The sequence below is a fragment of the Prenolepis imparis genome, unplaced genomic scaffold (genome assembly GCF_030444845.1).
Source record: "Prenolepis imparis isolate NDT839.2.m4 unplaced genomic scaffold, iyPreImpa1.0 SCAF_10, whole genome shotgun sequence".
In the NCBI taxonomy this organism is placed as follows: domain Eukaryota; kingdom Metazoa; phylum Arthropoda; class Insecta; order Hymenoptera; family Formicidae; genus Prenolepis; species Prenolepis imparis.
The window spans coordinates 14461549-14484132 of NW_028141168.1; the positions used below are offsets into that span (position 1 = coordinate 14461549).

Sequence of the window (22584 nt, forward strand, 5' to 3'; positions counted from 1 at the left end):
TTTTAATGAAAAGATATTTCGATTAAACAGCACTTCAGATGGCTTTAGCACATTCTTAAAAACCCCCGAAAACTATCCTTTTCCCTTTATAATCAATCAACATCTGTAAAATGATCGAGATATCAGACTTTGACATGCGGAATGACTGCGCATGTGCAAAGACCAGACGGACTGGGCTTCATAATATTACATTTTACAGCTGTTGATTGATTATAAAGGGGAAAGGAGTTTTCGGGGTTTTTTAAGAATGTGCTAAAGCCATCTGAAGTGCTGTTTCATCGAAATATTTTTTTATTTCGAAATGGCATCTAAGAAATTTTAGCGTATGTTTTCTCGCCTCTGACGTCACCACGATTTCGACATGGTCGGCAAGGAGCCAGGAGCCTTAATAGTAAGTTGCAACCGGTTTTCATTTTAATAAAGTTTTAAAAAAATCTAAATTTGATTACATGAATTGAGTTTGATTTAATAAGTTTAATTTAGAAAATTATAAAATTTACTTATATTTATTAAAATAGAAAATTTTTGAAATTTAATTAATTAAATTGGAAAAGCAAAAATAATATCCGAGGAAAATATGAGCCCGGAGAATATATTATCGAACGCAAATAATCACTTTTATCTTATATACCTTTATTTTATTATATTCGACGCATGATGTAAACTGTCGAAAAGTGAATAATCTTTTGATCGTGGCTTGTATGAAAAGCAACGAGAAATACGAGTGAGTTAGGAAAACCTGTTACGAGGAACTGCAATCGATTCTGTCATTCCGAGGCGATCGTGAACGAGCAAAACAACGCGGAGAAAAACAAGCTATATTTCCAACGTGTGCCGAAAGGTCGAACAATGTTTCTCGGAAAGATCGCGCCTACAAAAAGAAAAAAATAGAACATAGACAGCGACTTTAATATTCGAATTTTGGCATATTTTTCCGACGAGTTGAATGCAGCTATCCAAATTGGTTTTTGCAAAATACGAATAATGTAGATTATTAAATTTAGTTTTAAGATGAGAGAAAATGCCTACGTTAGATTTTTCTATAAAATATTCCTCAAAGTCTTTCCACACGAAAATTGTTTTATTTTACAATATATAAACTAAAATATTTTATCTCTTATACGATTAAATTTTTTTATAGAACATTATAATTAATCGATATTAGTTGGTTTATTAACAAAATATTTGCATTTACATTTACATATCAGAAATTATTCAACGATTTAAATCGAGATTTTGCTTTTTTCTCAGTACTTTAATATTTAAATAGGAAATATGAGAAAATGAAAATAGATTATATCGCGTTTCACTGACAGATTTCGCAAAATATGTCCATCATCGATTCGCGAATTGTATTCCGTTCAAGCGAAAGCCGAAGGAAGGCTTTAGAGAAATAAAACTGGAGCAACATATTCTAGTTAGAACACATGTATCGAGCTTGATGTTCAGGCACGTATCACTCGATATTCAGGCACGTATTATTGGTTCAAGCTCGAGTGCCTCCGCGAAATCTATAGAAGCGGTCACGTATCGGCTCTTTCATTATAAAACTTCCATACCCTTTCCCAATGACTAACACAAGAGTAAGTACGCGAACGTGTTGAGCTCAGTTCGGCTTTCCTTTCGATCTCGAACAAATTCCGCACATTTGCACACCGCCTCTTTATAGCCAGTTGCATTGTCGCGACAATGATTGAAAACTTTTGTTCAATTCCGATTGCCTCGGTCGCAATTTCGGTTATACGATGTTACGGTGCGATGCGTAAATATTTATGAGCTTGAACAGAGAGAACTGCAAAACTGTGATATTCGTTTTCTTTCTATTTGTGAATTCTTGCGAAAGCATGTAGCCAGTTGCTTTTGAATAAAAATCGCAAAAATTTCCGTTTTTAGATTTGTTTTCTTATTAAATATCTCAGTTATTAAATTTTAATTTTAATCTAAATTTTTTTCAAAATATAAACATATAAGTTATATATTATATCCGATAATATTACATACATTTTTAAGTTTTTTAATAAAATTTTATGAAAAACTATAGAAGAAAATTTATAGAATATATTTATATATTACTGTATTTAAATTTAAATTAATTTATTACTGTATTTAAAATAACATGCAATCTTCTGTGTCTTAAATAATATGGGAATCTCTTGACCTTGCATATGCTACTCGTTCCAAACATAACGCACGAAAATTACACATTCACATCGGAGGCGCCGCGAAATTTATCACGGCTGATAAAAAAGGCAAACAAGCGGATGCAAATAAATCGTATTGTTGGTGAATCGAGGCGGCGCCGCTTGTGCTTATGTGCGAACACGCGATAAAAGACTAGTGAATACAGCACGTCACAATGATATAGAAATAAATCATTTTAAATAACAGTTGCCGATTATTTAGATTAAAAATAAGTCGCGTAGCAAAACTGTAAGTTACTGCATTTTTTTTCGCATTTCGTACCGCGAGACGATATCTAACGCGAGAAAAAAAACATTTTTATTTTTGTATTTCTATTTATCGAATACTTGTAGCTTTCTTATGAAATTTAATATAGAAATTTATTAAGAAACAACTATTTAATTAAATACTGAATTATCAGACGGATGTAGATTAATATAAATTAATCTATGCCCACGTCTCTCTGTCTTTATGGCTGTGACAATCGAAAACGTCGAGTCAATTAATGCTTAAAGCGGCAAATGAATCGAGAGAAATCGTTCGTCCGTTAAACGAGAGATCAAACACAATCGCTTATATGCGCGTGTGTATTCTGTCTCTTCGAATTATCTCCTTTAACGAACATCATGCGTCGAATGCGCTCCGATTATTCGTAGTCTGCGCGAATAACAGGGGCAGATTGACAAGAAGAATTTACATTGTCGCGGACGACGAGGAAGACGCGTAAAGTAAAACAACAGATCGTCATCCGACGATCACGTTCGTAAAATCGTTCGTCACAATCGAAAAATTCCTAGTGCTAGTGTTTTATTTATCGTTAACGCCCTAAAGCGATACAGCAAACTTTATATCGTGAGGAACAATAACCACAGACATCTATATATTACTAGACTGCAAACTCCTTCGAAATACATGGCCCCGAAATTCACGCGCATGTGTCAAACAAGTAGGATGATATTCATTGAAAATCGTTGAATTTCAAGCAATATATAGCACTCTCCCACCACTTCTTTCCTACTTAAGTCAATCTAGTAATATTATAGATGTATGTGACAGTAACAAGTAACAAGAGAGATTAGTAGCAACAAATAAGTCGCTGTAAATAATACGGTGTAGATCTATACGGACGATGCAACTGCGACACAATGAGACTTTCCAGGAACAAGTCGATCAGCGAGGAAAATCTGGTACGTATATACGAATATTATAATATTCAAGGAGAGAGAACGGAACTTTGATGTATTAAAAAAGAGATCCGCCTTCTCCTCCTGCCCTCCCAAAAAATATATTCATGAGCGATATATTTCTCAGCTGGCGTAATTATGTACATATATGTACACAGAGAGAATTTTCTCTTAGAATTTACCCAGAAAATCATGGTAATCGTGGGACAATATGATATGCAAATGATTTTATGAGAATTTCTTTGATTGATATTTTTATCACAATAAAAATAATATCTATTACAATAAAACAAAATATGTTTAATTAATTTTACTATATAGTTAGTAAATTTTACTATGCAGTTTAGTAAAATTAATCAAACATGTTTTATATTTTATTGTGATAGATATTATTATTTTTATTGTGATAAATATGAGAGAAATTCTCATAAAATTCTTTCCATACCATATTGTCCCACAATTACTATGATTTTCAGGGTAAATTCTAAGAGAAAATTCTCTCAGTGTACATACGTGCGAATTGATCGCGAATATGTAAAATCGAGAAATTTTTAGATACAAGTCTTCATGCATTTCCTATAGATAGCAATGGCCTTCTGCTTCTAGGCCGTATTTGTCTATTACGAAGAATGCATTTGATATCATTATGCAAGCTGAGAATTATATGGCCGCATACAGCCCTAAATCTGGAATGTGAATACGAGCCTAAGTATATACTATACGTTTATAGATTTAAATTTCCTCCACGTGCAATAGAGCGATCAAACATGCGGAATGTTTGCAATCGCCGTTTGCATTATTTCAACATCTACAACTATCAAACTGATCGTTTGCTCTTCCAGAGCATGATATCAGAGAACGAAGTTCAGTTCAAGTACACGCAAACTTATTACAGTTTAACATAACGAGCTCGCGCGCGCACGCGCGCATGTCATGTGTGGAAAATTGATAGCATATATCTGTTTCAAAATTGTGGAATTTTAGTTCTGATTCTTGCTCTTTCTATTCTATAAATATTACGAGAAATTAAATTTGTTTTAAATCTATCGCAATTATTTTTTTGTGTCAGGATCGATAACGCCTCGCATTATCAAAATTATATCTTCCTTTTTCAGCTGAGATCCAGCTCGACAAGCGGAGAAGGTACGTTTCACTTGATACCTTTTGCCATGACATAAATATTGAGGAAATTTACTCGTTGATAAGTTGCCGTAATATATATCTCGCGAGTGATACGCGTCAAAAAAATATTTCTCATTAAATGCTTATAAACGTCATTCACTTTTCGTTTCTATTTTTGTTCTTTTTAAGCCAATGTTTGCATATTGGTCCAGCATCCAAATCCAGATACAAAAATTTGATGGTTTAAATTATTTGAACGTGACACATTGTGTATTCCTCTTTATCATCACCGAGAAAATACATATTAGTATCATTTAAATTTTAAAAATGCACGATCACGTTGATATCTCTGAAAATCGAACTATCAGGTATACAAAAAATAAAATTGTCACGTTCAAATATAATTATTTATCGCTTCAAACGCTATCGTTTCAAACAATTAAAAATAAATTAGTAAATAATGAGCCATTATATGCATACTTTGGAAGTGACATCATTTAGAAACGCGTTCTGAAATGGTGCATTTAGTAAACGTTAAGATATTTACGATGTCTAGTGCACCTTGAGGTTGCGATTTCGAGGTGGTAAGAAAAAACCTGTCTGCCTCTCCGTTGCATATCGGTGCGTTTGTCCCCGTAATTTCTCAAGATCAAGAGAAATCTGACCGATATTCACTGTTCCCCTCGCAGAAACGCCTCCGGTTACTGATTAGAGCCAATAAACCGAGCGGTAAATTAACGCTGACGCGATCGTTCGTGAATTCCCTCGAGATTCCGCGGGAGTCGAAATTCGGCGGGCGACGAGATCGGCGGTGCCTATCAGTCAAGATCGATCCGTTAGTGCGTAGGTAATCGAAACAATCTTGAAGGAACGAACGCGCCGGTAGACTGAACGAGAATGAATCAGTGAAACGAATTTTTCTGGAGCAACAATAAGAGGACTCTATTATCGTATACGCGCCTTTTCTTATTTTTTTTTCCCTGCATCGATTTATCGAGCAACGATTCTCTCTGACACCTTCTCTTCAGAATCGGATAAGAAGAACGTTCGCTATTATTGTAAGAATATAATAGGTATAAAGGAAAATTATTTTGATTTTTTTCACACTCATACAGCGATAATCGAAATAAAATGGAAAGCTCTCAATGTTAAATAAATTAAATGGAATAAATTGTGTGCTATTAACCAATTAAACAGCCTACTTATGGAGATATTTTTAAGATCTGTTAATGTGTGGGTATATTTATTTATTCAAAATTATTTGTTGTTTACGAATGTTTTGCTCCGAAACTATATAGGAAGTGTTAATTTTTCACGCGCACTGATTTATGACAACACATTTATGATGATTGAGAAGAACTGGGGACGAACGACGTAAACTCAATCGATCCTTGCCTTCTTCATCTCGTATAAATACACACGTAATTTGACGGCAGATGAAGAGAAGGATTCGAGAAATATGATATTTCTCATTAAATGCTTATAAACGTCACTTATAAGCACTGAGTTCAGAGACACACTAAACTCGTACATTATCATTGACACCAACGTGACCGGACTGCGATAGTGTCGACAAGCAGGTCGACAAAGGTGCGTGTCTGTCGTTTCCGCGTGATTTGCTCTCTCGCAACACGCGATATATGATGATATATCGCTCCGGAGAGAATGAGATACGTCACGTCGCGATTGTGAATCTTTTTAAATTCGTTATACAACGCACGTGCGCGCTGTCACGAGTAAAGAGCCACATTATGCGTTCGTTTATCGCCGAGTGCACTTGCGTGCCGCAAAACCGCGCGCGCATTAAATTAATTAGCGAATCGACGGCGGTTGGCGTACAAGAGTATAATTGAGTTTAGTTAACCAGATCTCAAATTCGACCAACACATTCATTCCCCGCGAAGGAGATGCTGGTGTTTCGTTTTTCTTTAATTCAATAATTATTACAGTGAATGGTATGTATTAATCGCATATTACGTAAATTTGCGACGATCAACGATTATTAAATCGATGTCGGACAATGCAAATCCGTAATAAACATTTAAATGCGCTTTTATATCTTACAAAGATGCTATTTAATGTAATCTGCTTTATTTTTTCAGAAAGTGTCATCTGTTTCTTAATTTTTCAGTCACATTTATAATAATGCTCAAATATATCTGTATTTTACAACGTTTTAAACACATAACGACATATTTTAATTATTATATTTTTAGAAGAAATAATTATAATATCGTAATAGCTAAATCTTAAAAAATTAATAAAAAATAGAATTAAAAAATATATATAAATATATTCGCATTGTCTCGACGCGCGTCATAAATAGATTTGCATTGTCTCATCATGTTTAAGATAGCTTTTCTTACTGTTACTGTATGTTGATTTTAATTGATGTCTCTAGAAAAATATCTGTTGATGTAACACTAACCATCTGGCTTCGCGATCATGCTCTACTTACTTATCTCAAAGATCTACTTATCTCAATTAGCGACGCTCGGAATCCAATAAGTAATGTAAAGTCTTGAATGTATTAGGTGATAGACGGGCGCGTATTATCTTAATTAAAAATTATCTCCATTGAAAATATTGAATCAGGATATCGGCCAATTACACACGACAGTAAAACTGAACAGTACCGACCAGTGGCGCGTCTTAGTTATCAGAGATGCGTTTAGTTATCAGATCTGCTTAGCCCGTGAAAGTTCACTTATCATAACGCGAGTAGAGAGAATCGCGAATAATCAAGTTCCGACATACCTCAACTCAAGGGACATTTTCGCGATGTCAACAGGTAGTTTGTGATCGAAATATTAATAATTATTTCGATATCATCGCGTAATCCACTTAATCGTGATAATGTTCATTGATGGATGTTATCAATTAGCCGCGCTATTGAATTAATCGCGAACGCGAATGTATCTTATACTCATATCTTAGTTTATCTATTCTCTCGATTGTGTGAAATTTTTGCATAAATTTTTTAATTCTTGATTCGAATTCTTGAAAAATTTGACTTATTTAAATTTATTAACTTCAAATTATATTTATTGCTTTTTTTGTTTCACGTAGTGACAGATGCTTTACTTGAAATTTTAAGAAGAATAAATTTGTTTAAATTTAGCAGAGATTCTAAAATAATTACATAAATATTTATTCTAAAATATAATTCTAAAATAATTCCATATATATTTATTATCGCTCATTTGAGAGACAAACTTACTTTCAATGATGCATCAAACTTCGCTCATGTTATGATTGCAGATTACTATTCAAATTTTCCGAAATAATGGCTTTTAAATGTTTACCAATATAACTTGTCGAACGCGATCGAACCAAACAAATCCTATCATATGTAACTCGATTGCATATTATCGATTACGTGATCAATTTCTTTCGACAATGCCGGTCATGCGAATCTAATCTGCCCATAATACTACGGTTTACATCGAACAAACGAAATTTGCTTACGCTAACATTAACCTGATGGAAAACTTGCAAGCTTGATAGATTGCGCTCGCCATTTATGGGAACATTGGCGATTATGTCGCGATTAAATCGTCACTTTAATAAAATACGCGTGATTAAGCGCGAAAGGCGCGTGACATATCACTGATATGCGTACATATTTACAGACACGAGTATTTCCTCACTTAACCCGTAATCTGACAGATAAGATGAATCTTATTTTAACCTTTCTCATGTCTCACACGTTAGTTCAGCCGTTTAAAGTTTTATATTATTAATAAATTATTTCCTGCAAAAGTCTGTGACTCTTCATTACATGATTTCAAAACTATAAAATAAAATCAAAATTTTATGTTTGATTTAAATTCAATATCTATATACGTTTGAAATATCATATAAAAAGTAGGGGAGATTCTTCAAGTCTTCAAGTCACGTAAATCGTTCGATAATGAAAATAGCAATGATAATGTTCTCTTTAATTTATTAATAAACTTAAATGGCCGAAAATACGTGAGAGAAGATTTCGATAATTTTGTCTCATTATGAGAATAATTTTTACACAAAATTTTTTATTTCATTCAATTATATTGCTCGTTCGCAGATTACTCGAGCGACGATATGTCGACGACTGCTCCAGAATTGACAGTCAGACGGCCGGTCTACCAGCAGGACGAGCTTAATCACTTGTGTAAATACGTAAAGCCCAAGAGAATCCGTAAGTGTCACAATCTACTCGAGCACGGATAGAGATCGCGTTTATTTTTTTTACCGTTCTCTTGCCTCTACTCGCACGTATTTTCTCCACCTCTCTGTGCGACAATCTCGAAACATTGACCGCTATTAGTAAAACCGGTTGAAATTGATGAATCAATGAACAGAGAACGCAAGATTCTTAAAGAAAGGTCATCGTCTTTTCTAAAGATTAGATAACCTTATATCTATGTGAGAAAAAAATTGAAGTTTTACAGTTTTAATGAAGTTGATTCGTATAATAGTTTTAAACTACGCGATATTCTTCAATAATAATTCAATTATATGTATTTGATAAATATAAAGTAAAATTTTTTTAAAGTTTATTTTAAATTATGTCAGAATTTTATATTGTTGAAAACTTTGCGTATATTGTATATTTAACAAATTATTGAAATATTCAGATAAAGATATTCAAATTTTTAACAGTTGTTTAATTTAATTAAATATAAAAAATGTCTGCCTTTCTTTAGTTAGCAATGAACTGTCAAGACGATGCAAAAGTATCAAGCCAATTACGCTTTTAAAAAAATCGATACCTTTAATCGACTGGCTTTCTTCGTATAATTGGAAGAACAATATTTTGGGAGATGTTATTGCGGGAATTACTGTTGCAGTAATGCATATTCCACAAGGTATGTTGCATTAAACAATTTCGAAACGATAATGCATAATAATATTAATTAATTGGGATAACACACGATGCATATCAGATATTCACGAAATTGCTAGAATTCGTAATTACGATGATAAATTTTATAGATTATCATCGAATATTCATAGAACAAGAAGAACCTTTCTAAAAAGGGTACAAAAACATACGTCAAATACACATCTTAAATAAGTATCTAAATTTTTGTGTAATAAATGTTTTAAAAAAATTTAAAAAGACAAATAATTAAGATATATGTATTTGATGTTTCTTTTGTACCATAAAATAAAATCTCACTCACCCTCATCGATGTGCAACAGCGGAGTCGTACTCTGTAACATACAAATAAAAATTCAAATTATATAGCGATAATCAAAATAATTAATATTTCAAAAAATTATTATCGTATGCATCGCATTTTATATTTAATGCATACAATAATATGCGTAATATAAGCAAATATTTAATAAAATAATTATATTATAATTTCTAAATTTTTTTTTTTTTAGAAACAAGCTTTTTATAGAATATTATACATATAAAAAAATGTTTTTTAATTCTTATTTAATAAATCATCCAAATAAGCAAACACACTAAAGAAAGACACAATAAATAACCGAATAGAGAAGAATCGCGTACGCGATTGATAAGAAGTAATATAATGAACTAATTTTGATTTTTCTTCAACGTTGTTAATATAATAATACTCGTAAAAAAAATTGAATTAAAGATTCAATTGTGTGATTCGAGTTATTAATCATTATGTTATTCAGCTTTTATATTTTTTAATATACACGTTCCTATTTTGCTGAGTAGCAAAATATTTAATAACTTGAATCATTTAGTCGAATCTGCAATTTTTTTGTGCAAAAATTAAGTCGACTTAAGTCGTTCTTCGAGCGAACGACTCATATAATTTGCGCATTAATTACCGCGCGTGGCTCTTAATTAGCCCGTATTTACCATTTAAATTGAAATAATTACCTCAAGGTTGTTTCGTCGTTGCCCGATGCCTCCCAGGCCTCCTCCTCCTCTCAGGTTGTTTCTTAGGCACTCACACTTGTTTAGGCACTCGCGCACTGCATTCACTCGCGAAATTACGTTGATATTAAAAAATCGCGCGCGATACTTTGCACGACATTCCCGAAATTTAAACTAATTACGACGCGACTAAGCACTTATTTTCGGAAATCAGATGCGAGGTATATTTTTTAACGCGCGACTTCACTCGAATTACGCGATCGAGAAAATAAATATCGACGAGAAGGGCTTTAAACGGCCATGTAGGTACTTCCTCTTCAAGTTAAATCTTCCAGGTACTGAATCCTCCCACTAACGTTAAGATGTACCCATTTAAAAGGGTTTCGTTCACGAAAAGCTGACAATGTAGCCTCTGCAACAGAGAAATATAATATATATTATATAGATATAATATTTTTAAAATTATTTTTTAAAAACACTTTTTTGAAATGCAAGTTGTACTTTGTTTGCAATTATTTCTTTAAAAAAGAAAAACGAGTAATGAGCACAAATCAATAAGAAATATTTTCTTAATTATAAATTAAATTATAGAATATGTTATATTTTATTACACGAATTTTCAATCGTGGAGTTAATTAATCATACGGACTGATAATCGCTGATCGTAAAGAATAATCGTTTTGAGAAATAGCCACACAAAGGAAACGAAATGTGCCACTACCTGTCGTCTCGAATCTCATTGCATAAATAATTATACGTATAGACAAAGCAAACAAACGCCAAGGCCGCGTGCCAATTGATTTGTTTTGTCATCCCGAAATATTACTTTATGTAAACTATTTAACATTTTATAGATCAATTTATACCGAATTTTCTGTTTCTCGCACTTCTGATTAATTAATAAACTAATCGACTATCATGAACAGCTTTCCCCGTTATCTAAATTATTCGATCCGGCTATTCATGTATTATTTTACGCTCTATTATCGATATTATTCTCGTAGGTATGGCGTATGCTATTCTGGGCAATGTTCCACCAATTGTTGGTATATACATGGCTTTTTTCCCGGTCCTGGTGTATTTTTTCCTCGGCACATCCAGACACAACTCTATGGGTAGGTGTGTTGCAGGTTTCATTAAAAAAAAAAAAAATATTCAAGAACGCGGAACATAAATGAACACTGTTCATATTAAAATGATTTAATTTGGAAGCCGACGTATTATTTAAAATTATGCCCTCAAGTCAATGTTTATTCAGAAATTATGTTTGACTGCTGCTTAATTCAGAGAGCTCCGTAATTAAGCAGGATTGCCGCTTCTATGTTAATTAAGGTACGTTCGCGCTCGTCTGCATGATGACTGGAAAAGTCGTTACTACATACAGTACCGGTGCAATTTCGGCAAATAGCACGTCTACCGGGAACGGTACCTTAATTTCTGCCATAAACCATCAATACTCGCCGGTGGAAGTTGCAACCGCAGTTACATTCACGGTTGCCGTTATACAGGTAATTGCGTTATACATACTCTAAATCTAATGCTGCTTATGCTTTCTAAAGATTATTATTCTGCCACATGTTTTTTTTTTTTTTTTTCTTTCTGCGCTTCCAACTTTTTCTCTCGCAGAACAAATTTTTATATCAAGTTTAATTTAATTAAAATAGAAAAATAATACATAATATTAAAAAAAATATTTCTAAAAGATTAGTGTCTTTTAATTTTATTAGAAAATATATTTTAATATGTTGTTGATTTAATAATCCTGCCTTCCATTTTTAAATTTTTAATTAAAAATAAAAAATTTTTAATTAAATTAAAAATTCTTAATTTTTCTTTTTCCTGTATCATATTCTTTTTAAAGAGTCTAATTTAAGAAATTTATATTCTGCTCATTTTAATGACTTCATTCCCAGAATCGCTGTATATTAATATTAATTTCGCTCCCTTGACCTCTCGCGCGCATCATTCAAAATTTCTTTCGTCTAGTTAGGAATGTACGTGCTGCGTTTGGGCATAATCTCATCTCTTCTCGCGGACAGCCTCGTGAGTGGATTCACGACTGCAGCGGCGATGCACGTGTTTACATCGCAAATAAGGGATCTCTTCGGGCTGAGCGACCTGCCACGACGCAGGGGTGCGTTTAAGCTTATTCTCGTGAGTACAGTAACAGCTAAGTTTTGTTTGGCGATGCAAACATTAGTCGAGTCTTCTCTCTAACTGGGACACGAACGCCGCCACTGATACACTTCTGCTCTTATGTTTTTCCTTTCCTTTTTCCTTGTCGTCATGCAAACATGTAACGTTTGCACTTGCCCAACAGTTTAAGGATTTAAGCAATCGTGGCGAACACTTCCTGTAGATATTCCCGTGTAATCAAATTGTAATTTAAACGCTGAGAGAATATTTTGTGATACGTATATAGATTACGAGGCTGTCAAAAGGTCAAGGTCAGTATTTAGAGCGTGGACTGTTGTATGTAATATTTCGTTAACAGAGCTAATAATAAGAATTATTTTTGACAATGCATAAAAACGAAAATCAATAGATATAATTATACCACTGATTTCAAATAACTGTTTCAAGCGATTGATAACGCAATTGTCACGGAAGAATGCTCTATTGTAAAAAAAAAAGCTGAAATAGCACGAAAGAAAATATACACTTTCATTAACTGCGTTAATTTTCTTGAGAAAAAATTCCAAAGCGTCGAAATTTTTTCATTAAAAGATGCATGAGAAACAATTCCTGACAAACAAATTTCTATTATGTGTGTACTTCTACTGCATAAAAAAGTTGATTTAATATATAATACGAATGATTAAGTTATTTGGTCGCTTATACAATTTTATTTATCCAGTTTTCTTTATATTAAAATTTACTATTACTCTCCCTAAGGTAAAAAACAATGAACTAGTATGACATTTTTTAAAGATCTTTCTTTTATATACATTTTTTCATGTACTTTTTTTAAATTTATGTTATTGTTTGCCTCACAAATCTTTTTTCAGACTTATATAGACATTTTCAACAGTCTGAACGACATCAATATAACCGCCGTAATATTATCTTGCATCACTATTTTAACACTTATTTTCAACAATGAAGTTCTTAAGGTTAGTAAGATACATGACTATATGCTTTAAACAGACAAATGCCGAAAGTATTCTATGTACCAAAAGAACACGTACAAATTTTTTGCATTCTACGAGGAAATAATTTGGATTTCAGCCAAGAATATTAAAGTTATGTCCCTTCCCGATTCCTATCGAAATGCTTGCGGTAGTAGTCGGTACCCTGATATCGATGCAAATGAATCTTGAGGATACTTACAACGTGATAACTGTCGGCCACATACCAGTCGGGTAAATGTACTTTTTGAATCTTTGAACATTCTATCGATTTATCTTTCACAGTTTCTAATAAAAAAGTTTGCAGTCTGTTGCGAAAAATATTATTCTCGTACGACTATATTAAAAGTAATCGCTTGAATTTTAACAAACTTTCTTACCGGAAAATTATATATTTCTCAGAAAACACATCTCTCTCACAAGCAAGCTGTGAAAGTAAACTGTTAAAGTAAACTTCAAAATGTCATAATGTCAAGATTTTCAGATTGCCAGTTCCGTCGGTACCACCGTTATCACTTATATCAGACATCTTAGTAGATAGTTTCGTGATTACCATGGTCGCTTATACAATATCGATGTCTATGGCATTGATTTTCGCGCAAAAGATGGGCTATGAGGTCGATTCCAATCAAGAACTGGTGGCACAGGTAAGGATTGAAAGTATCGCAATATTTGTAGTACATTTTTATAGGAAATATATTAAAAATGGAATGTATTTAAGAAAACATAATTTTTATATCTCGATTATATCTCTATATATCTCAACAAAGCGGAATATTTGCAGGGACTAGGAAATCTTGTAGGCTCTTTCTTTTCCTGCATGCCTATCACGGCTTCGTTATCCAGAACGTTGATTCAGCAAACTGTGGGCGGACACACACAGCTGGCAAGCTTAATATCATGCGCAATCCTAGTCGGCGTATTATTATGGATCGGTCCATTCTTTCAACCTTTGCCCCGAGTAATTATTTCCTTTATCCATTTCGACATTCTGATCTAGCTCACACATAGAATTGTGTTAAGAAATAAATTTAATAGCGATTATGATGTACGTCGAACGCACAGTGTATTCTAGCGAGCATAATCGTGGTGGCGTTGAAAGGGATGCTGATGAAGGTAACCGATTTCGTGAAATTCTGGAGATTGGACAAGACGGATGCCGGTATTTGGGGTGTCACCTTTATTATCGTAGTACTTTTCGACGTCGAGTACGGTTTATTAGTCGGCGTGCTCCTCTGCATCGGACGACTACTCGTTCTCGCGACGCGCCCTTACATGTGCAAGCTTGCCCTAGCACCCGGCACCGAGCTCTATCTGGACGCCAGGAGATACAAAGGAGTATGGAAAGCTTGTAATTTAATTTGTAACTTTTCCCGACATTATTTTATCTCTCTTATCTTTTTCCCCTTTATACATATAATGCGCATATTCATTCTCTTGTAAATATACGTAAATTTACGAAAATTTAAAAAAATAACGAATTATAATTCAGGATTGAAGTTTGAACTTTCAATTTAACGTTCGAAGAAGAAATGTAGAAATGCAAATCCTGTAGAATTATATTTTTCAAATAATTTGAATCTCTCTGCAGCTCTGAGAACGATTTTACGGAATTTCTGTGATTTTTACTAAGTTTAATGAATTGTTTGAATAGCAAATTAATGAGGATCGATCAGAAAAGAAATTTATTTAAATTCGAAAAACAAATATTTTCAGACCGTAGAAATTCCCGGTATAAAAATATTCCATTATTCCGGCAGCCTGAACTTTGCGTCCAGGCAATATTTTCGCGAAGGAGTGTACAAGATTGCGGAGCTAGTGCCTCAAAAAGAGCTAAACAAACGTCTAAAAGTTTCGTCTAACGGCGTCGCAACGGAGGAAATTAAAAAGGTAAATGTATGTTCAATTTAACGAAATTTCGAAAAAGCCGCGTATAAAAAGATATTAAATTATCCGGCCCAATCTATATAATAATTCTATATTTATTTAAGATAAATAACTATCTTTGTATGTCGTATATTTTTTCTTGTCTTTCAATATCTCTATCCTCAACTTATACAGATACGCATTCTCATATTGGACTTCACCGCGTTGTCGCATATCGATCTGGCAGGTGCGAATGCGATGCGAAGCATCGTCGATGAGTATTGCGGTATAGGAGTATCAGTTTATATAACGGGTTGTTCCGGTAAGTGTATTTATAAATCAATCTTTGACATAAATCTATATTTGTGTATACCAGCTTCGATCAATGATAGGTTAATTACATGCAAAATTTATTCAATGTTATTTATGACATGACGTCTTTTCTATCGTTTTCTCTCCATTTATATAACATCTTGATGCATCTTAGATATAAAGAAGAATCTTACATAACTCGTCGTATTTATATAATTACTAATAAATAAACGAGAGATTTTTTGCTGCTTTTCTATATAGCATAAGGCATCCATTCACCAAAGTTACATCAGTGTTTCAGTATTTGGAATTAATTTCTATGAAAAATAAAAATTTGATATCGCGATTGTGCAGGTCCAATTTATGAAACAATGAGAAAGTGTAACCTGGACGAGCACAACGAGAATCATTTCTGTGCCATGTTTCCCACCGTCGCCGACGCGGTGCATTTCGCACGTTCTCACAGCGAAGTGCCATCGATACCTGCGTGGAATACTCGGATTCACGATGAGAACTGCATCAGCAGACTATGAGACCCGCTTGAGAATAGCGTTATTGTATATGACGAAAAAAAAAAAAAAAGAACGAGTCGTTTCTCTTTATTGTCACAAATATTTATAAGTCTTATCACGAATATTTATACGCTGCTGTATATCTAATGCAGGTGCTCTATTTATCTAATGTAAGTGCTCTAATACAAGTATGGTACAATAATGATTGTCCGATCGTGTCCGAATAATATTTTATCATATATTTTTTATAAATTTTAACTAAAAAAAGTTTCTCCAAAAAAATGTCGCGAATCCTTAAATGTGTGACAACGAATTACTCATGTGTCACAGTAGGTGAAAGATAGGTACAAATTGGACTCGAAAAATAGATAGAATATAATAATAAAACTAAAGTTGCATTTTGTTAGTTATTGTGAATCAATAACTAAATAAAGAAGTTTTGTAACAATATTCCTTAATAACAAAATTCATAATAAATAGAAATTATTTAATAAGAAGATGTGTTGATATAGCTCTCTCAGCAATAAATTTAGCAACGAATCCTTTTTCAATCCCGATTATTTCATAGAAAGCAACATCATCGTCGTTATCATTAATTACCGCCTGAATGCATTAGGTTATATATTATAGGTATTTTACGTTTAAAGAAAAATTGCACTAAAATGCAAAAAATTAAAACTCTTTTTAGGAACATATCGTGAGAAAGCAAAGATGAGAATAAATTAAATTTATATTGCACAAGCGAGATGAGATTAAAAGATGAACCGTGAAAGAGATTTGAGCAAAACAAGTTTAAAAAAATAGCTTATATAGCCTCGTACTCTCGCGTGGATTTTTGGCTATGAGCCATTCAGACACGAAAAGTAATGTGGATGAATTAAAAGACCAGAATGCATTCTTCAAGTAAATGCAACGAAACATAGCTAATTTCGGTGATGGCCGAAAAGTAACCATTTCCGGGCAAAGTGTTTCCGCGAATTTGCACACGCCGTCGCCTATGTCAAAAGATATTAAACATTCTTGCTCATATTTGTTAACAAAATTTTCATTAGTTTCAACTATATTTTTATACTATATATTTGTTTACGTTTGTTGCATTTGTTAAATTATTCCATCGCAAATTTCAAGAAATTCTATTAATAAAATAGTGCACTTAAATTAATCTATTTTGCTACGTTAATAAACAGAAAAAAAGAAAAAAGAAAAAAGAGAGAGGAGAAGAGAGCTCTTATTACGACTGAAAATTATTATTCATATAAATTACTCATATATATTATTCATATAAATCACATATAATTTTTTTTCTTTATGAAACAACTCTATAAAGCAGTCTATTTAAGTTTCCTTTGCTCGTTAATAATAATGAGCGGTATGATTCCTTCGGGAATGTATCGTTTAAAACTAGTAAAAGAACGAGCCTTTAAACTTGATTCTCTTAGTGATTTGTACAATTAAAAATACAACAGAATTTCTCAATTACTTATAAAATATTATCTCATGATTTTATAAATATAAGAATTACGTTAACATAATGGTAAAAATTAGAAGTATGAGATAAATTTATAATTAAACTAGAGATTTATATATTCAAGATGTGTGAGAGCTAGTTATAGTTCTATAATAGATACAACCATAAAATTTTCAATTTTTAATTTAATATTTTCTAAAAATATGAACTATCTAAGGTGTTTTGTTATTTTCATTTGACATATTTCTAATACGATCTATCATTCAAGCTTCTGGTTTCACCATCTACCATTTTAACCTCATTTTAACTGCATTGGCTGATCAAATATATTTTTGTTGGAAAATCCAATGAAAATATACGGAACGTTTCATGAGAAAAGAGCAACGCGCCAAACGCAATATTTTTTCGTTTTTTAACCGCTGTCTATACAATTCAACAATTTTGAAAAACTTTTGATTTATTCGTTGGTTTATGAGCTTTCTGACAGTGTTATATACTCAAAAACTAAAAAAATGTTTGTTAAAATACTTTTAAAAATGTTAAGAAGTTTTAAAATTGTTTGTTAAAATACTTTAATTTAAAGTCTTTAAAAATTTAAAGACTAAATTTTTAACTTGCTTGTAAAAATGAATATATACAAGATACACAATTTGAAAAATTGCAACATTCAGTTTAAAGTTTTTAGATAATAATCTGAAACGGATATTAATGGATATTGAGAAAAAAATCTGTATTACAAAATTATTAATTTTAATAGTTTTATACGTCGACAGTCTATTTTAGCGAGAATTTCGTAACGTTAAAATTACGCCAAAACGCATTTGTTCGTTCGAATAATTAAATGGAAATCCTTTTTCTTGGCAATATACCGGTGCACAATCGTGCAATTATAATGAGCAGCATAATGGTTAAGCGCTCAACTTGTAGCGCTAATGCAACATCTTTCTTTAATTATGTTTATGTAGTAATATTTTACTCATTTACAATTCTCCAAGAACCAACATTATAATAAGTATAAGAACTCTTTAGTCCACGAAGTCTAAAGTTATAATAAATATAAGAACGCTTTTATTTACAAAATACCAAAGTTATATTCAAGATAATATCAAAAGTAAAACTCAAATCTTGAGATAAATTAAATTTTATAATAAAAACTTGATATATATAATTTCAAGAATAGTATAAAAAGTCAAGAAAAATATTTATCACACAAAAAAGATTCAGTAGTTATATATTTAAATTAATGCCAATATTTAAAATGATGCAATGTCGTATATTTTATTATTAAAAATAATAGAATAGAATAATTAACGAATTTTTTTAGAAGAGAAAAATATCTTCTCTCTCTATTTCACTATTAAAAATTAAATCAATAAAAATCAGGAAGATAATATATATTGGAATATTAAATATTAAATATTCCAAGTGTTGTGACTCATTTCATCAATATGCAAAATGATTAGAAACATATAAACATACCCTCGCCGTACTTGTACAGGATTTTGCTTGGATAGCTCATTTCGAAAACTCCGACAGGCAAAAACGAGGATTATCCTATCTTGTAATTACATGTGCGACGCGACAATTGCTATTTTCGCTAATCGCACGTGTCGCGTTTCCCTCGCGGCTTCGTTACGAATGCAACACGTGCGCGAAAAAAGTCGCGTCGGAGATGTGCGACGCACTGTTTGGGATAACGACGTTAAACTCCGCGACGACGAGAGAATTTCTACGGAGGCTCTCTACTTCCAAGAAGAACAATGCACCGTAGAAATCCGGCGGCGTTCTTTTTTTCTTTTTGACGTAGCACACATCGCGCGCGTCGCAACGCTAATATAATCGGCGTCGATTATTCGCACCGTTTGAGATTTCGACAACGCGTCTTGCTTTCGAAAGTCGTGTTTTGCTGTCATTTAAATCAAGAGATACAGTCGCGTCTCGCGCCAAGTCACGCACGACGAACAGCGAGATGAACCGTGTATCCGTGTTCTGTTCGTGTATTCTGTTTGTCGAGCCGGGTGCGAAAAGCTAACGAAAGTTACATGTGTGAAAACGGTTCATTAAATCCGCGCGAAATGATTAATACTGCTGAATGAACACGAGAGGCAAGATTCTTAATATGATTTTGAATAGAATAGGATGCCGTAAAATGAAAATATTTCTTTCGCAATCGAATTCGATTACAGTATGAGAAAAAGGAACAGAACGATACTCAAATAATATGCAATATCATTACGAATATATACGAATATTCAATTGTCCGCGATTATTTGCACAATGTGTAACCAAACATTTAATTGCCCTAATAATACACGCGCATATACATGTGCGCAATAGCATAGACCAAATTTTCAATATGCATTTTAATAAAAAGATAAAGTCTTAAAATCCTTTGATTTGACAAGAATAATAGATTTATGACTAATAAAGAAACAATAGTTTGTCAAACAAATATAAATAATCAATTAACTCACCAACTGTTGTATTACTGTTCAATAACACAGCTGTGGCTACGTTGCCATTATTGTACTGCCGTTGCATTGCCATTGTAATATTGTTGTTGTCATAGTACTGCTGCTGCCATTACGCTGCTGTTGCATTTCCGCTGCCACTTAGTTATTTGTTCCTAAACATCAAATGAAAACGTATGTAATATTATACATATATCGAAATAAAAAAAATTTGCTAAATAATCTATAATAATTTGCGAAATTTTCTATAATAATTTGAATCAAATTAAGATTTTTATTTATTTTTAGTAAAATGTATATTGCACATTTACTTGCAACCAATATTTATTCTTGGAAATTAATTTCGCATAATTTTATCCATATATTTAATAATACTTGGAACTACAGTCGCGCGGAATTAATTTGACAAAACTGTCGCACTATTGTCGTCGTATAACATATTTATGCATAATATAACGGTTACCCGATTCTTTTCTCGACATTTCCGATTCTGCACACGATATTTATTTTATCATATTAATTATTAACAAGTTTGTATTGCATTTTCATTAGATAATTCATTAGATCAGAGAAATATTTAGATAATTGATGTTATTTTTAATAATATTAATAAATGAAACAAAGAGAGAGAGAGAGAGAGAGAGAGAGAGAGAGAGAGAGAGAGAGAGAAAGAGAGAGAAAGAGAATGTGTACCAACACGTCTATACATTCACGAATGAGAATCGAAAAATTCGAATGAATCAGCGATAGTGAACATAGTACTAAGTTAGAAATTGTTTTGAATAATGCCATACATACCTTGCGCGAGAGACTCTCAAAAGTAGACTCGGCCATTTTGTGTGGCGGGAATGGAGCCGTTAATCCCTTCAAAAATAACAATCACAGCGTTAATCACGGCGATCGATCACGCGATGATATATAGTTTCTCCGATATTCACGATGCTCGATCGCGTTTATGTATGACGACAAGTGTCCCAATATCGATACAATTAATCGCGCCTAATACACTTATAGACGAAACACAGAAACCGGTAACCATCTATTTCCAATTCCACTGCAGCACTGTGCTCCGATTATATCGAGCATATATCATATAAATCAAATGATTGTCACGACGCGAATTATTCAAGCGCTAATCCCTATTGGCGAATTGCATTAGATGTACTTTTGAGTGCACACCGACGCACTCTAAGTGCGCCTTTATATAGATTTTCTGTACCACAATTTTCAATACCAACTAAATGAAAAATCCGAAGGAGGGCGCTCTAATATTGTAAATGCAGCTAATCGAATTCGCTATATACAGTGGTATTAACTTTTCATAGACACATGTTTGATTATTGAATAAATAAACAGAATCGATAGCTACTAATTGACATATGAGACACTTTGTTGCAAACAAGCATTTTTTATCATTAATTATTAACGAACACATTGAATTTTCATTAGATTATTGATTCATTAGAGAAGCGAATATTTATTAGATAATTGATTTATCATTTAATAATATTATAGATGTGAGGAGAGAAAGAGAGAAAGAGAGAGAAAGAGAGAGAGAGAGAGAGAGAGAGGGGGGGGGAGAGCAGAGAGAGAGAGAGAGAGAGAGAGAGAGAGAGCAGAAAGACAGACAGAGAGAGAAATAGAGAAAATAATTATGTGTTGTATACAACACGAGCGAGAAGTGAAAAGCTTGAACTAATCACCGCAACAGGCACAATATGATACTGAATAAGATGCGAGACTGTTTATGTCGCATGAGAAAGAGAGAAAGAGAGAGAGAGAGAGAGAGAGAGAGAGAGAGAGAGAGAGAGAGAGAGAGCTTCTCGGATTTCTCAGCTCGGCCACTTTGTTTTTTGTTGACAAAACGCGATGGCACGAGTATATGTACATACAGCTGTTACACCGCTATTCTCCACTCCAAATAATATATCAATGTTAAATATTACATGCCAATAATATAATGTCTCGCTTAAACACTATCTTACTGATTGTCGTAATAATTAGTCGACCGCGATTCTCACTCGTGCCACATCGTGAATATATATTCTCTTTGCATCATTCACGCAATCTATTATCGAGAGTGATCAACCAATCATCTAATAAATATCGCGACGCGTTTATTTCATAGCTAGTGACGAAAGTTGTTTTAAATTCGATATATATATGTAAGTATTTTTGTAAATTTTCGATAAATACCTTTGCATACGTACGTTTGAACGTGCAGCACCGTTGACCATTGACCGTAGATGTGTGTGTGTGTGTGTATGTGTGTGTCGACAGCTCCGTGCTTATTAAAGGCATTAATAAGAGGATAATAGAGAGGGAATCTTGACAAATCAGAAGGGACTCTTCTTTTTCGTCCAATGAGAGCGCGTGATCTCTATTTGTAAAAATCCATGATCCAATCGAATTCGCTATTGGTCCGCAGTGCATATTTGCGCATCCAATAGAATTCGTCAATAGAAACTAGCCCACGGGTAATACTGACATAA

At 33.0% G+C, this 22584-nt stretch overlaps 1 protein-coding gene and 1 pseudogene across 7 annotated transcripts in view; one reads left to right on the forward strand and one right to left on the reverse strand.

The window, feature by feature from the left end:
* The window catches only part of LOC145941636 (uncharacterized), a 51031-nt pseudogene extending 39724 nt beyond the window's left edge, over positions 1-11307 (reverse strand). The window contains exons 1-2 of the transcript XR_014426191.1: positions 10339-11307; positions 9656-9686 (exon numbers count right to left, since the gene is read on the reverse strand). The product of XR_014426191.1 is annotated as an uncharacterized LOC145941636 (transcript). The remainder of the gene's footprint in view (positions 1-9655; positions 9687-10338) is intronic.
* On the forward strand, positions 2859-16615 carry LOC145941635 (prestin). Of its 6 annotated transcripts, XM_083047820.1 has the most exons (15): positions 3216-3368; positions 4481-4508; positions 8554-8667; positions 9176-9337; positions 11340-11450; positions 11668-11843; positions 12322-12489; positions 13344-13448; positions 13564-13697; positions 13948-14110; positions 14248-14424; positions 14529-14801; positions 15180-15353; positions 15525-15651; positions 15996-16614. In XM_083047820.1, exons 1-15 carry the CDS (start codon positions 3327-3329, stop codon positions 16172-16174), a joined length of 2133 nt encoding a protein of 710 aa, XP_082903946.1. In that variant the 5' UTR covers positions 3216-3326; the 3' UTR covers positions 16175-16614. The 6 variants fall into 6 exon arrangements, with proteins under 6 accessions (XP_082903947.1, XP_082903946.1, XP_082903951.1 ...); XM_083047821.1 differs by lacking the exon at positions 4481-4508 and having other exon boundaries at positions 2859-3368; XM_083047824.1 differs by lacking the exons at positions 3216-3368; positions 4481-4508 and adding an exon at positions 5276-5560.
* Positions 16616-22584: the final 5969 nt, after the last annotated feature.

Excerpts from the sequence above, each read along its gene's own strand:
- LOC145941635 (XM_083047820.1), top strand. The coding sequence starts at position 3,327 with ATGAGACTTTCCAGGAACAAGTCGATCAGCGAGGAAAATCTG. Across the intron at positions 14,111-14,247 it reads ATCAAGAACTGGTGGCACAG|GGACTAGGAAATCTTGTAGG; the intron begins GTAAGGATTGAA and ends GAATATTTGCAG. Across the intron at positions 15,354-15,524 it reads CAACGGAGGAAATTAAAAAG|ATACGCATTCTCATATTGGA; the intron begins GTAAATGTATGT and ends CAACTTATACAG.